The 16,577-nt window shown below is 37.2% G+C and overlaps 1 protein-coding gene across 1 annotated transcript in view; it reads right to left on the bottom strand.

Moving 5' to 3' along the window:
• Positions 1–548: 548 nt before the first annotated feature.
• ETNK1 (ethanolamine kinase 1) overlaps positions 549–16,577 on the bottom strand; it is a 33,569-nt gene continuing 17,540 nt past the window's right edge. Inside the window, exons 5-8 of the mRNA XM_080392202.1 lie at positions 13,299–13,382; positions 11,411–11,571; positions 8,769–8,842; positions 549–7,566 (exon numbers count right to left, since the gene is read on the bottom strand). Coding sequence (XP_080248328.1) covers positions 7,494–7,566; positions 8,769–8,842; positions 11,411–11,571; positions 13,299–13,382 — 392 coding nt within the window. The 3' untranslated portion in view covers positions 549–7,493. The remainder of the gene's footprint in view (positions 7,567–8,768; positions 8,843–11,410; positions 11,572–13,298; positions 13,383–16,577) is intronic.

Here is a 16,577-nt window from a genome sequence, read left to right as displayed (position 1 = left end):
GTGAAAATCTGTATTTTGGTGAAATTGTTCTCTTCAGGGTGCACAACCAAGATGGAGGAAGCAGAGTTTTGTTGATGTGCACCAAAATAGTCTGGTTAACCCTCAAGCAAGTATCTAATGGTGCTACTAGCACAGGACATGGAGCCTTCCTTCAGTGGCACGGACTAGCCTGCAAGATGGGTCACCCATATTAACACACCCCTTCCTGTGCACACCCTTTAGAGCAGCCCAAGCTTAGCATCCTTTCCTCCGTTCCCTCAGCAGCAGTGATCCCTCCTGACAGCCATGGTCCACCCAATTCCTGCCTCCCAGATGTCACATTTTAGCCGTCAATGACCAAGCCTATTTAATACCCAAAACTGTTAAGAGAGTTAACTTTGTGCAAGCCAAATACTGGCTCAAAGTACTTATTTTTAGCTGGGTTGTAAATCCCAGAAAGAGGTATGCATTTGAAGCCAAGTCAAAAGCCTTTAAGAACTGCTGAAGTATTACTTATCGAGTGCTTTCAAACCTGGGGAAAGCAAAATCACCACAATATATGCTAACAGTGCAGTTAGAAACAAACTTTATTGTTGCAGTTTGAAATTATTTACACAATATAAATCTCTTTGAAAGGTACATTACTTCATTTAATCAGTGGTAGAAGGCCTTAGAATAGCTCCAATAACATTTAGTTCAAAAGAAATACAATTCACTCCAATGGATAAATGATGCACCTAAAACTCCACAACATACAAGAAGGATCATGGGGACTTTTTGAGGGGGTAACAGTGCTGGAAGATGACAAAGACTTGTGTAAATTGATCTTTTTTTATTCACAGAACATAAATGGACTCGTGTTTAAAAGAACACCAAAAATATGTAGTAACAAAAAAAAAGACAAAATGGAATATATCCCTAATATGCTATGGCCCTGTTTCTGCAAGTATTTAAAGGGATTTAGATAGCTGGAGTAAGAGGCTTGAGACAGAACCAGTGAATCTAACCTCAAGTCGTATTTAAGAAAGATTGGATACATTCTTGGTGCTGAGACTATTCAAAGCACTTGTGTACAAAGCAGCATTATTAACTACCACGGACTGCATCTGAAATACAAAACGCTAAAAGGAACATTTCTACCAAAAAAAAAAATAATCTTGCACACACTGAAGACTTGACACCTATCATTTTTTGATAACACTTACGAATTACTACTACTAAAAGCTTAGAAACATACTTTTTTCCAGTTCACACTGCATTTTATGGCATTGTATAAATTTTTCATGTTTCTCTTCCATGGTCTCTCTCATCTTGTGTTTTGCATGGATCTCTATGTGAGGAAAAAGACCACTTAACATAGGAAAAACACAGTTGCAGTACCACAAAAATAGGCTGGTGCAGTACCTGAAGTTATTTCAGCACTTATTTTCAAAGTTTGTTAGGTATCAAGTAACATGTTTGCTTCCTAAACGTTCACACAACTTTCACTTTCCACCAAGTTTTCTCTTTGTCACATCTCTATATGAGCATCTAAATCAAACGTATTTGGCAAGTCCATGAATTAAGTTCCACACCATAGGGAACCTGAGACAGCCAATATAGAATCTTGAACCAGTTTGTCATCTGGTGAAATCTGGCCACATGTTCTAAGATAATGGGCGTCAGGGCCATTCCAGTTTTCTGGCTTTTCACAACAGTCAAACCCCTCCATTAAAGAATCTAGTGCAGACCACTGCCTGTACTATTAAATACACAGAAAAGCCCAACACACTTCAGCACTGCAAATTAATCAAACTGCATAGGGCTTTTTCTAAACGATCTTTTGAAATGTTTCTTCCCTCTCCCCCCAGCTTGACTGGTTTCCTAATCACAAGAATTTTATCTCTACAGATCAGACCACCTGGAAAGTCACTTAAATGCAAACAATGCTTTTTCCAGCGTCTCACCACATTACTTAGCTAAAGCCCTTCCATACAACTGGCACATGCAAAAGTTTTACACACTTTCCTTTCCACTCCAGAGGTCTTAAGTGTCATAAAGTTTGGTTTCTTCTGACATGTCCCATCTGGATTTGTGTGGTTTCTCAGTGCCGAGAACCCCTTTCTTAAAAATTGTGTGGTTAGCTAACAGAATGCCTACCTTGCACAAGACCAAAAGGTCATGGCTTTTACATCTTGCTCAACTAATGAAAAGAATTGCCTTGCAGCCCACAGTAATAACAATGGGGGGAAAGAATCAGCAAGACCATTCAACATCAGCCCCGCATTACCTCAATGTTTGATGAAACATTTTCTGTTCCAGAACTATAATCGCAACCAGCCTCGTGTGGAAGAGATGACAGGAGACAGCAACTAATTCCAGTAGTTCAGTAATCTAGCACACCTTAGAAGGCATCCATGAACACAGTAATAATACAAAATCATTAAAACAAATCAAGAATAGACAGCCACCTCAAACACAGACAAGTCAGATGTGGCCAACCTCCTATGCAAAATACAAGGACTACCCCAAGCAACAGATTATATTCCACGGGGTTATAGAACAAAGTTTTGTTTAATCATGAAGTTACTTAAATTTAAGATTTCTTTCCATAGGAGAAACAAAAAAATATTTTATAAGGTTTTGTTAGCTACCAAAGGCTTGGAAAAAGCTGAACATCATTAAGAAACAAACTTTACCCTTTACAATTTGCTCTTGTCCTCAAACCATGCAAGTAAGTAAGAATACCCAGTATCTTGCTATATCAAAAAGCTCGAGTTTCCATGTGAATGACTTCCTTTTACTTGTATTTACCCAGCCCAGCCCAGCCCCTCCTCTTGACTAACACTTATTTGACAAACTCACTTTCCAGGACCCTAGGAAGTTAACGTGTCAACACTGACGAGCACGCATACCAAGCACGCATACCTTTCATCCGGTGCAGACAATGCTGACAGATGCACACACTGTATCAAGATCAATTTGTCCAACGGACAATGAGATTTGCACACCAGTATTTTCCAGCAGTTAAAACACAGCAATGACAATAATAAACTAATAGCTTGAAGGACACTATGGAGTTCAAGACAGACAGTGAAAGGCAACAGTAATGAAGTATAGTCAGGCATTTGGGAAAAATGGTGCTTCATTATGCCTATGCTGCCAAGATTAAAGGCCTCTTCAGAAAGGGACTTTCTACACCAAAAATATTCTGTTAGAAGTCATGTACTGACAGAACACAGTTTTAGTCAAAAAGGAAAGAGTGATGATTAAGTATGGAAAGGAAGTTTTTATATTCATGTTTCCCCTAGTGAAGCAGGGCTGTGGGCACAGGGCAGAGGGAGAAGGAATGGCACGCAAGGAAAATACCTCAGATAAGTTTCAAATAGTCTAAAGGCGCTACCAGTAGTTCTAGTGCTGAGGAAAATGACTGGCAGAACTATTATAGTGATTTGGCCATTTTTGATAAGCATTTACAAGTTAGCAACTAATCCTATTATAAGGCTATATCCACCAAAAACATTTACGCTGGGGGACTTCTATCACAACTAACTCAATTGCTGTCACCATGGGAGCACACACGGTAAGAGTACTTCAATCCAACATGCTTATGTTTAAGAAGTCACCAGCATTCAAGAGCGTATAGGAAATTGTTGGAAGTTGAACAATTTTAACAGCTTTCCCTATACCACAGGTACTATATGTACCTCAGACAGTTTGCCCTATTATTAGAATAGACTTTCTCTACATCTCAGTGCTGTATGAATTCCTTTATTCCCAGAATCATTCCCAAGAGCAAGATGTCAAAAAAGCTAACGGGGAAAAAAAGACGCTGGATGCCCAAGGCTGTAAGTGGATACCGTAACATAAAACTATTATGCTCCTGTTACAGGTCAATTTAACAAAAGAAGTCCGCACACAGAGTTAGATTTCTTCTTTACATCAAAATTTCTACAAAATAGGAGAGAATACAATGCAATACACAAGTCCATAAATGCAAGATACAGTACAATTCACACTAATTTACAGATGGTTATTTACACTGTTGTATATACATATACAGTCAGACCCGGTTAATGCAAATTTGGTAAGTCCTTCTAAAATGCAAATCAAGCAGTGTAAATAAAGGAATTTAAACTTATGTGACAAGAGAACAGTTAGCATCCAGAAATCTGTAATGCTTAGGTGGCCTAAGAAATTAGGCATGGGTTAACCAGATCTGACTGCAGAAATGAGAAGAAAAAAGTTCACACTATTCTGCTTTACAAAAGCAACCAGGCCACTATGGTCTATTGACTTGATGCTATTTATGCAAGAATGCTGTTACTAATAATCCTCTTTATATTTACAATATAGGTTTAACTACAGTAGGAATTATTAATTTTGGCATTCATGCCCTTTGCTTAACATAAAGGCAACAGAGTATCTTCTTGGCAAGTCACAGTCAAAACTACTACAGGATGTTTCTAGAGCTCAGTCATTTTTTGTCCTCCTTCTAATATCTTAACATTGCTATTAAAGAGACTGAGATAAATTAATTGAAACAAGTACATGTTCTCTAGTTCGGTGCTCTAGTACCCAACTTACATTCAGAATGTCCTGTATTCACAGTTTCAAGCTACCTTATAACCTGCAAAGCTATTGCAAACTACTGCTTCAAACTTAACACAACTGTAGATATTCAGTATGTGAGTGCTACTGGCTCAAACGGATGTGGAACAAGGCTCAAGGTAACTGGCATTTCATTTTGGAAAATGTTTTACAGTATTTCCTCAGAATGTATCAGGAATTGTTTTAATCTGCACTTGTCTTGAAAGAAAGCTGATGCAAAGCAGCATTTAAGTGTGTAAAATGAATTTCAACATGCAAAATGAAAGCCTCTACCCAGTACTGCAAACTCAACCACCGTAACCTGTGATAATCCTTGTGCTTCTTCGAAGTGGCTCAGGAAAAGCTTGCAGTATTTACTATCTGCTTCAAAGTGCTTTCACGGGATTCAGTGGAACTTCACGAGAATGAGATTGAGCTGCACTCATGAATAGCTTTGGTTCTGCAGAAGCAAGCTTCTACTCCTACAGTTATTGCTACTTGAGCTATACAAACAAAAATACTACTGAAAAAAATTACACTAACTCCAAACTTAAATAGTACTGGTACCTGAAAAGGGAATGTGTTTTGCCAACTGCTGGGAAAGTTGGGATCTGTCAAGTGTTCGATTTCCCAACAAGAAGTGAACTTCACAGCCTTTTTCAAACATTTCACAAATACAAAACAACACTGCAAGAAATAGAGTCACCACTTGAAGAAAACAGTAATAAGAGTTCAAAAAACTTTTATCAATCTTACTTCCAGATCTTGTTGAACTTAAAGGGCCTACCAAGACAACAGGGTATTACTCAACATAGGTCAGTAATGTCAACAGGGAGAAAGTACAGAAAATTAGTAAGTCTTCAGTGCTTTCATGAGCTCTAGCAACATCCTTGATAACCGCTACAAAGGAAAATATAGATGTTTTAGCTATTTGTTTCTATTTAACTACCAAGAAAGTTTGTCCATTATAGTAGCCTCCAGCTAACAAAAGCTAATGAAAATGGTTACCTAATTTCAAATTACAAAAAATCCCAGTCCTCCCATTTCTATAAGGATTTTTAAGGTTTTGATGAAGGAAATAATAAAAATGGAAACATTCAGAGATTAATAGAAAGAAGAAAAAAAAAATCCCAAACCTTGCTTTTGTAAAATAACAGAATGCCATTCAAAATGGTCTTTCAAGGTGAAAATTTTTCATTCACATCAATTTTCTTTGTCCTGAATCAATCCAAGCTTTTGTAAAGCACATATGTATGTGTGTATATGTGTACAGATGTATACACACACCACAGTGTGCCATAAAGCAATTCTGAATAAATATCTTTGCTGGAGTCTGTACAACAGACACCCCATAGTATTTACTCTTCAGGTAAGCTTGTGTTTGCCCATGCATATGCACACACACAGACTTTGTACATGTGGGCACTTATGTGACCAAAGTGCAAAGTTTTTCAGAGTATGATCAGAGTTGAGTAAACGCCTGCCCAACTCCACACTGCATTGTTGGGTTTTATTTTTCTGTTATGGATTCCTTACCCACCCACCCCTGTCTGCCCCCACCCCACCCCCAGCCCCTTTCAGATTTAAAGCCTCTTTTCCATGCAAACTTATATATTGTTTTGTTAAGTAAACATTTTCTTGTCAATTCACATTTTGTAATCCAGACCATTCTTGGTATAATAGCTTTAAGAAATAATGATGTGATGATCAAAGCCCCATTGTTCAAGTCAGAGTTTTCCATACTACCCTTCAAATTGGAGACTTTGAAATGTAATTTGCTGCTGCAGGAAAAAAAACCAAAACAAACTCAAAAAACCAAAACACATACATACAGAATCTGCAACTACAGGACCAAGCATTTAAGACTAGAATCCAAGGGTAGAAGATGACAAAGCAGAAAGGCGTCAATACACAAACTGTAAACCTAAGTGTCTTGCTCCCCTGTGCAACAGGATCTCTGTTCACTAATCTTCAGTTCAATAGTCCTTTCCACTAGATACTGCTGAAGCACATCAAATATAGACATCAGGATAGTGTTCAAATTTAAAGTTTTGAAAAGGAATACAGATTTGGAATAGTGGTCTTTTGCTGTAAAGGTACACTTAATAAACAAGCAGCTTTCCCACAGAAGTTAGAGATGGTACATTGTCCATCTAACACTAAGATGGTACATAACCTCAAAGAATCTTATGGCCACAGAACTTGCACATTTCTACAGCTTAACGCATTAGGAAATAAAAAATCAAAATGTTATTTATCATTTCAAGCAAGCTGGTTGATTCTTACACAAAAGAAAAGTACCATCATATGGAAAGCTAAGTTTTTTCTTTAAAACAAACAAACAAAAAAAAACAAAACAAAAAAAAATAAAAAAAAAAACACGCACCACCAACGGTGGGGGTGGTAGAAAGAAAATCACTCTATAACCTTTTTCCTTAGTTACACCACACTGGTGATCTCACAAAATCTACTATCAGTCATTTTGCTTGTATACATCTAAAAGGTTATTATTCTCTGACCACGTTTTCTTTAATATAAGTTAATGCAACTTCAATAAAATAAAAGTTGTTAAACGAATCCTTTGGAACAACTTCACTGTCTGCACACAACTTTTACAAAAACTGATGAAAGCAGCAATGGAATCATGTTAAACTTATAATAAATAATTCACATACAACATATGTTAAATTACAAAGAAGGATTAAATTGCCATTTCTACAACTTTTTATAGATTTAGCAAGTTTCTAATCCATTTTATATCAACAGCAGTACGTATGCTCTTCATATTAAATTTAACATTGAAGGACTGTTTAGGGTAATTATTTATAAGCAAGAACAACCAAGTGAGCATTAGAGAACAACAAATGTTTAGCTTTTTTCCAGTATCTGTTCTCAGAAAAGATTCAGAGGTTGTCTTATCCACTTGGTAAGTTTCTTCCTCTTAATTACTCAGGAAGAGTTAACGTCATGACCTCCAGCTTCATTTTGAAATACTGGTTAAACCGAACAATTGCATACCTATTCAAAAGGAGAGAGAGATTTCAAGTTAAGAGCAGATAACTCCTTACATGAAAACAGCCATGCTAGGTAGGACTAATCAGAAGTCCACCTACCGCACCCCACCAGCCTGTTTCCAACAGTGACCCTCAGCAGATGCTAAAGGAAGAAATCAAGAACAGAGCAACCACATTATGGTACCTTCCTACCACTACCACCCACTCCAAGCTTGCTGCAATTTGCAAAACAGATGCTGTTCTGTGATTACCAAAGGTAGTGTTTTCATGTTTAATAGTTCTTAATAGACTGTCCAACAACTGACAACTACAATTCCTGAGAAATCTGATCTCGGTCATAGCAAGAATGACATTTTATTCAACACTGACACGTGTTTGGGTTCTACCACCTGTGCTTTAAACTTGGGGCTTTTGTGCCATCTAGTGGTTACTAACAGGCACTTCTACTTGAGAATACTTTGTCATGAGAAGAAATTCCCACTTGCCTCATTTACAAAACGTACAACTAAGCCTAGTAAACTGTCTCAGACGATGCAAAAAAATTCTGAAGTGGGATCTTTTACCAAGCGAAATGATTAATTGTATCACCACATCCAGTCTCCATTGGAAAGATAAATTCCTCTGCTTGTTGCCATGAAAGACCATTTTAAAATGTGCCAAAGACATCTCTACCTGAAACATTGGCCAGTGTCCCAGGAAACAGAATTTAACATTCACTGGCATTATGAAGACTTTTTAAAAAAGATTGAGAATTTTCAAAGATCAACACTCCATGCAACAAGTAGTAAACAAGCTCTTTTGTACAAAAGACCATTTTTTGAGTCTTGTAGCTGGAAACGTAGGTCTTGTGTCTTGACAGATAGTACACCACGCTGACCAACAACTTGCCTTTTACACCTGTGCCTCTCCAACAAAAAACACTCAATGCCAAAACACATTTACTCCTCTAGTTATATCCCTTGCCTTGTTATACCAAGTGTTTAAACCCAAAGGCACTCACCAATCTGGAGAACTTTCAGCAACAAAAAGCACAGACAGCTTTTACTGTCTTGTTTTCTCTTAAAAATTAAGTTATAGTATGATCACATAAGATCAGGTCTGCTACTCAGACCTCAGTTTCTGATAGTTGGGGTGTTGGACTAGATGGCCCTACAGGTCCCTTCCAGCCTGAAGATTTCTGTTATCATATGTAGCAAGCACACTTACCCTAGAAAATCGAAGTCAATGGTGGAGTACTTGGCTTGAATTAGAGCCCACAATCCCCAAAAGAAGTGGGAAGCCTGAAAAAAAAAATGTGTTAGTGAAAGATTAACATTATATGAAATCCAACATGTGAACATATTCTCACATTAAGATAGAGTTATCTACAAAAGAACTCTCAAAACTCAATCTTTTTGTAAAGTTATTTGAGGTCTCTTACCAAAGAGACTGGTCAATGAATATTACAGAATAATTACTGGCACTCAAAGGAGTAAATACATAGGCATCTTGACTCTCCATTTGTCATTTTCAAGAAAAATCATGTTCCATTTAATAGATAACCGGTTTCCTGAGTAGACCGTTGTATAACTATATACGCAGTGTTAAAAAAAATGCAGAGAAATACAACTATCGTATCTACTACTGCTAATTAAATACATATTATTCTACCTGTATTCAACTCTAGTACAAATATGAAATTCCTTTTGAATCTTTGATTACAACTTGTAGGCTGCTACAACTACAACTCACTTTCACTACTGACTTGGACAAAAATACAGTCTGTGGCATGTTAAGAAAACCTCTAAGTCATCAGCATTTAAAAAAATTTCTCATTTATTCCAAACCTGCTTCCATTACAAGTCCAGTTAAGTAGTCTGGAGGCCTATATTCTATTCAGTTTTAGATCGAAACTATGGATTACACTAATGATACGATTGTTACTATGTTTTAAATGAACAGACAGATGTAATGGCCATGAGCTTGGTTGAGTCTGCTTGTGGAAGACACTTCTGGACCACCCAGTTACAAGTGATATAGTTCAGACTTCTGTTCAGTTAGTAACAGCTTACGGTAATTACCAAAATTACTTCTGAAGCTTGCATTTAACACTTCAGAGGTGAAGACAACATATGCATGCACACACCTGAAAACACCTTAAAATGGCAACTGATGTTATGCACATGTGAATCTTTCGTGTACCTCTAATTTCAATAATTTCAAACAGTAAGCAGTTTGACATTTTACACGAGCATCCTTTAACTTGCAGTTTACTTTTTCTTTTAACAAAGCCTCCCACATTAAATGACACAAGAGTATTTAGCAGTATTTGTGCATCATGTGTGGCCTATAGGCAGGCCTTGAGCTGTTCTCTGAACAGAAGTGTATCCTCTTAAACATTAATATAACCATAGTTTAAAACTGACAAAACAATGCTATATATTTTAGAACAGACCACCAACCTACTTAATTGCAGATCCAGCTTTCCTGAATGAGTGGGACAGCCAAATTTCACAGTAACAGTTGATAACAGAGATTTTGAAAGAATAACAGCATGTAAGCTGGTACTTTTAAGGGCTTTTTTATAATCACCTTCCTAGAACACGAACTGTATTTCCTCACTGCAACCATTAGCTTCTGCCAAAAAAATTGAAGGTATTACAGTAACAGAGGTGTGTTGGATTAGTTAGAAAGAGGACTGAAATAAGGCTAAACTGGCTTCTAAGCCTCAGTCCCCCTGTGAACACTATGGCACATTATTCTTCAGGAGAAAGCAAAACAAAAGTTAACGAGCTATTGGGTAAAAGGCACTTTTGCTCTAACATTTCCTATCACATCCTCTGGGCAAAACAAGACCAGGGCCAATTGGAAAAATATAACAAAAATAACGTGAACCTGCAAAGTATCTTCAGAAATCTAGAGAGATAAAGCTTGGGGAAAAAAATTTAAAAAATCATCTTCAAACTACTTCTAACAGTATACATAACTGGAACATTCACAGATTTAATGTCACACCTATTTGACTTCTTATTCTACCTCCACAAATTACACCTGATAGGGTTTTTTTTCATCTGAAGGACAAGGCACCAAAGCCAGATCAAAACTGCACACACTCCAAGTGAAGCTGTTACATCCAAAGCCTGCAAAAGACAGACTGACAGACAGAAGACTGCTTATAATGCACAGATACATGAGGAGCAGGGAGTACTCTCACATAGCCAGCCCTCACACTACAGAAAGGCAGAACTTTTGGGGAAGCACAAGAGACTACATGTGCACTCTGCTAAAAACTGTTAAGGTGACCAAAACCAAATCTGAAAGCAACTCCCTGTTTCCAAGATTCAGCAGACAAGGAAAGAGTTACGGTAGTACTGGGAAGATTCTGGACCTTATTATCTGTTTAAAAGGAAAAAATCTCACCAAAACCAAAAGCAAAGTATCCTAGTTTTATGTTAACAAAATGTTACCATCTTATTTTTAAAAAGCTTTTAAAGTCAGAAAATGTACAGGTCATTATGAAGCACTACCTGGCTCTTTGTCTTCTGACCATTACAAGAAACAGCTCCAACACAGACTCACCATACACTCTAGCCAACTTGGGAACTTGCCAGACCAATAAACAGGCAATAGAAATACTTGCTAAAAGCTCATCTCCTCATTTTCTGAATGCTCACTGCCTCTTTCAGTAGGAATATTCTACAGAGTATTTTTAGCACACGACATAGCAGAAAGTTGCCATTGAACAAGTTAAGGAAGTTTTTCTTCACGTGCCACAGCACTCAGAGTAATAAAACCAGCAATTCCATTTGTCCACAGAGTAGCAGGCTTCCCTACAGCATGTAATATATTCTAATCAAGTGGTTATTTACCAGTGCAAACTGATTGACTTGGACATATAGAACTTCAACTTCCTTTTCACTGACTTCTCTGCCAAATCCTTTATATTCTTTGTAGGCCTCAAGGTAAGATCTCAGCCATTGTTCCTGTAATTTTCTGTTGGGATAAAGGCTGTAGTCTACCTCATTTACTCCTAGAAAAAGAAAAAAATACCTATTAGAACCTTATGGTGTCTAAAAAGACCATTAAAATCTTGTTACTGGACTACTTCCCCCCTCCCCACCCTCAACACACACACACATATAAACTGATGCGGACAAACAGTTCTTTTTACTCTGACCCAAGTTTATCAGTTACGTGTTGGCAAGAATTTCTCACGCATGAATCACAGCATTCAACATAGCAGAAAGGTTTATGCTGTATCTATTTTCAGCCATGTACATATCTACTTGTATTTTGAAATTCAACAAGTTTGGTTTTGAGAGAATCCTCAAGGAAGTATTTGCATTATGAAACAAAAGCCCTCCCAAACATAAAATACTACACATTTCCTAGGAAGAGAGACTTGTATGCATAATATCCAAAGCTGAATCCAGATGCATGTATGTTGTCACCAACTAAGCTCATATTTGAGATTTATTAAAAGTCTACCTCTCTCCTAATTCTACCAGTACCCCGTTGGAGAAGTCTTATTACCATAACCATTCTTTTTGACCTATTTTTCCTCCTATATTGGAGATGCTTAAGTCACAGGACATACAGAGTCTGCCGGGAGTCCCAAACTTGGATCACAGTTCACTCCCCTAGCTATCATTCCCAGAGGATGTGGTAATTCTCCTTAAGTCTTATTTTATGAACGAGCAATCCCCTAGCATCTAAAATCTTTCCTATGTCAGAATCACTCAAATTTAGCTTAAAAAAAAATAATCATCAAGAATTTTACTGGATGGACAGAGAATAGCAGAGGTGAAGCACAACTGCTCTTCATAGGCAAGAAAATTTACCTGTGTGTTTAGTCTTCTTACTGTACTTAGCTCCTTAAAGATGTAGTCAGACTCTGAAAAGAAGTCCCAGATGAAAAACCGAAGCTCTCAAATATATTTTGTAAATAATTTAACTTGCTTTCCAGATAGTTAAATTACCAATTATACAACTTAAAAAAAATAATTCAGTGTATACATGGTAATTTTAAGTTACCTAGACTTAACATTCAATTTGTGAAACAACAACTGGTAGAAGATTAAGGCTCCCAATTTCACCATACTGCACTTCCATCTGTATCATGTATTAAGTGGGCTTTTCCTGTCGCCCTCTCTGCTGAAATAACACAGCATACACTCAAGGTTATTGCTCTTACAAAGTAAATGGAATTGGCATTCACTGAAAGAATTTGAACTAGTTAATGAATGAATCTACCAACACCTTACTCCTAAAAGCCCACCTTTTTCCTGTTGCACAATCTTAGTGCCTTTACTTCTCATTTTAGGACATGTCTCAAGGGCAAGTATCGAGCGCACACAAAGTCACCAAAAAAAACACATAAGCCTGCCATTTCGAACTGTGGAACCACACAGCATGTTCTCAATATACACCTATGCTGTAAAAGATACATCCGCAGTATTTCATTACAGTGGGTTGTCTCTGCTACGTCACTCCACAGAATGATATTGCGACAGCTGTGAATTTTGTATTTATCTAACTCTACCAAAATTTATGACATGATGTTCCCATTTCTGGGTTAACAGAACTGCAGAGGAAGGGCATAACTGGCCTGCAAGATCAGACATTAATATATTAGGATATCATGAGATGAACAGCTATATACATGCATTCAGATACACAGAGAGAGAAAAAGAATGTGTAAAAATTACAGTTTTTTTTAAAACACATTTACCTTTACCTCAGAAATCCAATTTTTACCTGCAAATTCATTGAAGTGATTTCCAATATCATAAGCCAGGTAGTTGTATCCAGAGTACTCATAGTCTATGAACTGCACATCACCTATGCGAGACACAATAGCAGCAACATCAGCATCCGTATCAATTGAAGTCACAGCCCTAATCCTTCGGTGTCCTTTGAAGTTTTAGGGGAAAAACAAAACAAAACCACACTTGTCTTTCTTGTCCTTGTGCCCAGTTGTGTGCACTCAAAACATTCCAGGGTAAGGCTATGACTTTTATGAGACGAGATTCCCTTGAATATAAATTTAAGAAAGCGCTTAATTACTTATAGCTTATGATTCTCTATTTGTAAACTCTAATAGCAGAATCACTTTTTATTTCTACCACATGAGGGCATCCCTTACCTTCAAAGCAAGAAATATAGTTGAGGATTCCTTATTTAAATTTTATGTAGAACTAGTAGAGCATTTTTTCCCCGACTTAAAAAAGAACAGTCCTGTTTACTCTCACAGAAGTGTGCAACCACAGTGGACTAACACATTGCAACATGTTCGTATTTCCTTTAACACGTTGATATTCCCAGCTTCCTCCAACCACACTTACAAAACAAAACTATTCTTAATTGTTGCTTTTTTTATCTGGCTGAAACTACTCTCAAGAATCTATCAGACAATCCTCAAGACCTCAAAACTATGCAACTATGTAGAGTCACGTAAACAAGGACTGATAAAGCAGCACATAGCCCCAAATGCTTCTGGTTTGCATTTACCTACAGTGAAGCTGGGGAAAATCCTTCACTCCAGGTAATGTAGCATTGAAACTGCTCAAGAATGTCTACACCGCATCAGTCAAAACATTAATACAGTGGATTAGGTAAAACTAGAACTCTCTGGTATTTTAAGGGAAACTAGCAAAATTACTAAAAATGTCACAAAAGGAGTTTGCACTAGAATATTTAAAATGTAAACCCTTACGTTTTCCACTGCTATGCTGAAAATGCGTAATTTTCAGTTGTACCCTTCTTCCTCATTACACCCATTCTTTTGATGACCAAACTGCATATTTATGCAATAAAAACATATTCCTTCTATTACAACGAACAATCTTCTTGACAAGACTTAGAACATCTTACAGAAACTTATTCTATCAGAACTCCAAGTAAAAAAAAAAAGTAAATCAAGAATCACGTTTGAGTATGTTTGTTTCCTAGACTAAGCATTTTAAGTGTCTAATACACTGCCTCCGTATGATTTATGGATGTCACACGATCACACACAACAGTCTTGACAGGTAAGTGTCATGACCAAGTTATCACGTAACAACTATGTTAGAAGTGTTCCTTCCTATGCAGCTCATCTTCGCCACATCTGAAGTACTAACATATTAAACGTTTTCAGATGGATAAATCTTCTTGTCTAAGCACTTAAAATGGACTTTAAACCCCACAATACAGAACCACTTAGTCACAATCCTCTGAGTCAAAGTTTACCCTTAATTTCACAGAAAGGGAGGATTGCTTACCAAGGTTATGAGGTTAAACCTTCTAGGCTCTGACAAACCAACATGAAAACAGCCTGCAAAGCGGCAAGCTCTTCCCAGGAAAATCTGGTTGCCAATGGAAAAATTGAGGTTCTCTAGAACTCTGAAGGGACAAGAAATTTTGCAGCAGCTGCAGCCAAGATCTTATAACATTGTCACAGATTAACTTCTGCCACTGCTTGAACAGCAGATTCATACACTTGTTCTTCTCACTAACTCTGTAATACTACGTTTAAAAAGAAACACCTGTAAGTCACAAGCCAGTCAAAATGCATAGCCCAACCCTGGTTAATAACCTGCTACACAACTGATCTCCTGAACTCCACTGCCCCAGCCTCCCAAACACTTAATATTGCTTCTATTTAGAAGGTTTTTTTTCTTCCTCCCTCAAATAAAATACAAATATAGCAGATTGTCTGCTTGCAAAGTATCAATAAGAAATACTTCGAATTTTTAATGTGCAAATTTCATCTTGAACATACCTATGTGCTATTATGCATTTTCATGTACAGCTAACATTTAACACTTACTTCCAGATATAAATACTATTACATTCAATAAGATATGGGTGAGGCTGTTATTATGCACCTTTATGAGGAACCGTATGTGAACAAGTGATGTAATAAACTTTCAGGCAGTGCACAGCACCATCAGGCAGCAACAATGCCATACCTCATCTGTAGCAGATGAAAATTTGGCAAACTCACATTTGATAAGACAAAAACTCAAAGTGAAAAAGTCCTGCATTTTTACTCATCTTTGAGACTCATGCTACTGTGGAACTCAATCTTAAGTTTAATTTTTACAGGAACGATCAGAATAAAGATGCAGAGCTCTTTCTGTGAAACTGAAAAAAAAAAAAAGCAAAAACTACGTTTGCCTCTTCATAAGTGCATGATGTATACACGTGCCAGCTACCTTGTTTTAGAAGAAGAGACTCTGCATTAGTTTTTTTACTTATCCATAATATTAGAAGTTACTTTTTAAATTTATTGCAGTTCATATGGGAAAGCTACTTCTAATGTAAGTCATTATCTTTAAGCAGCTAGCTTTTGTTTTGAGGTTTCTAAAGTACAAAGAGCAGGTAAACCAACAAGAGACACTAGTCTAAATGCATTTTTATTTTATTGGAGACAGGGTTTAAAACTAAGCTCTATCATCCCTCTGGAGAAGCTACCGTTATTAACAGGAACAGACACGTGACAGATCAAGAGTATTGACTATTTCAAGCCGAGACACATTCCTTTCTTCCAAGGGTCTCCTAGTGTAGACAACATACAACATAAACTACAGAAACTACATGTATTCCAATTTGTATCCTTATGTTGTGCTCTGTATACCAGAAATTTTTTTTAACAGATCAAGTAGTATTCCATAGAGCATCTGTTGGGTTCTCCTCAGGGAACTGATAAGTAAGAGGGTGATGACACCTCTCTAACTGCTCTTCACTCTTAATGGTTTAATAAGGTAAGCACTTTCAACATGCAAGTTCTAGCTGTAGTCACCACAGCAAAATGATATATCCTGAGTTCCATCCCATCCTGCTCATCTGGTGAGCCACCGATGCCCTAGAAGACAGCTTCAGTAATGACAATGATCTATGCTATGAACATACTCAAAATTCACAAATGGGTCATATACCCAAGGAATAATTTTAGCTATAAATAGGTAATATAGCTTTGCAAAATAAAACAGCTTTTTGATCAAAACCAGAAGCCTTAAACATACCTCAGTCTTCAGAAGCACTGAGCACCCA

This window comes from Falco punctatus (assembly GCF_963210335.1).
Source record: "Falco punctatus genome assembly, chromosome: 6".
NCBI classification, from domain to species: domain Eukaryota; kingdom Metazoa; phylum Chordata; class Aves; order Falconiformes; family Falconidae; genus Falco; species Falco punctatus.
This window is presented reverse-complemented; position numbering and strand designations above follow the sequence as displayed.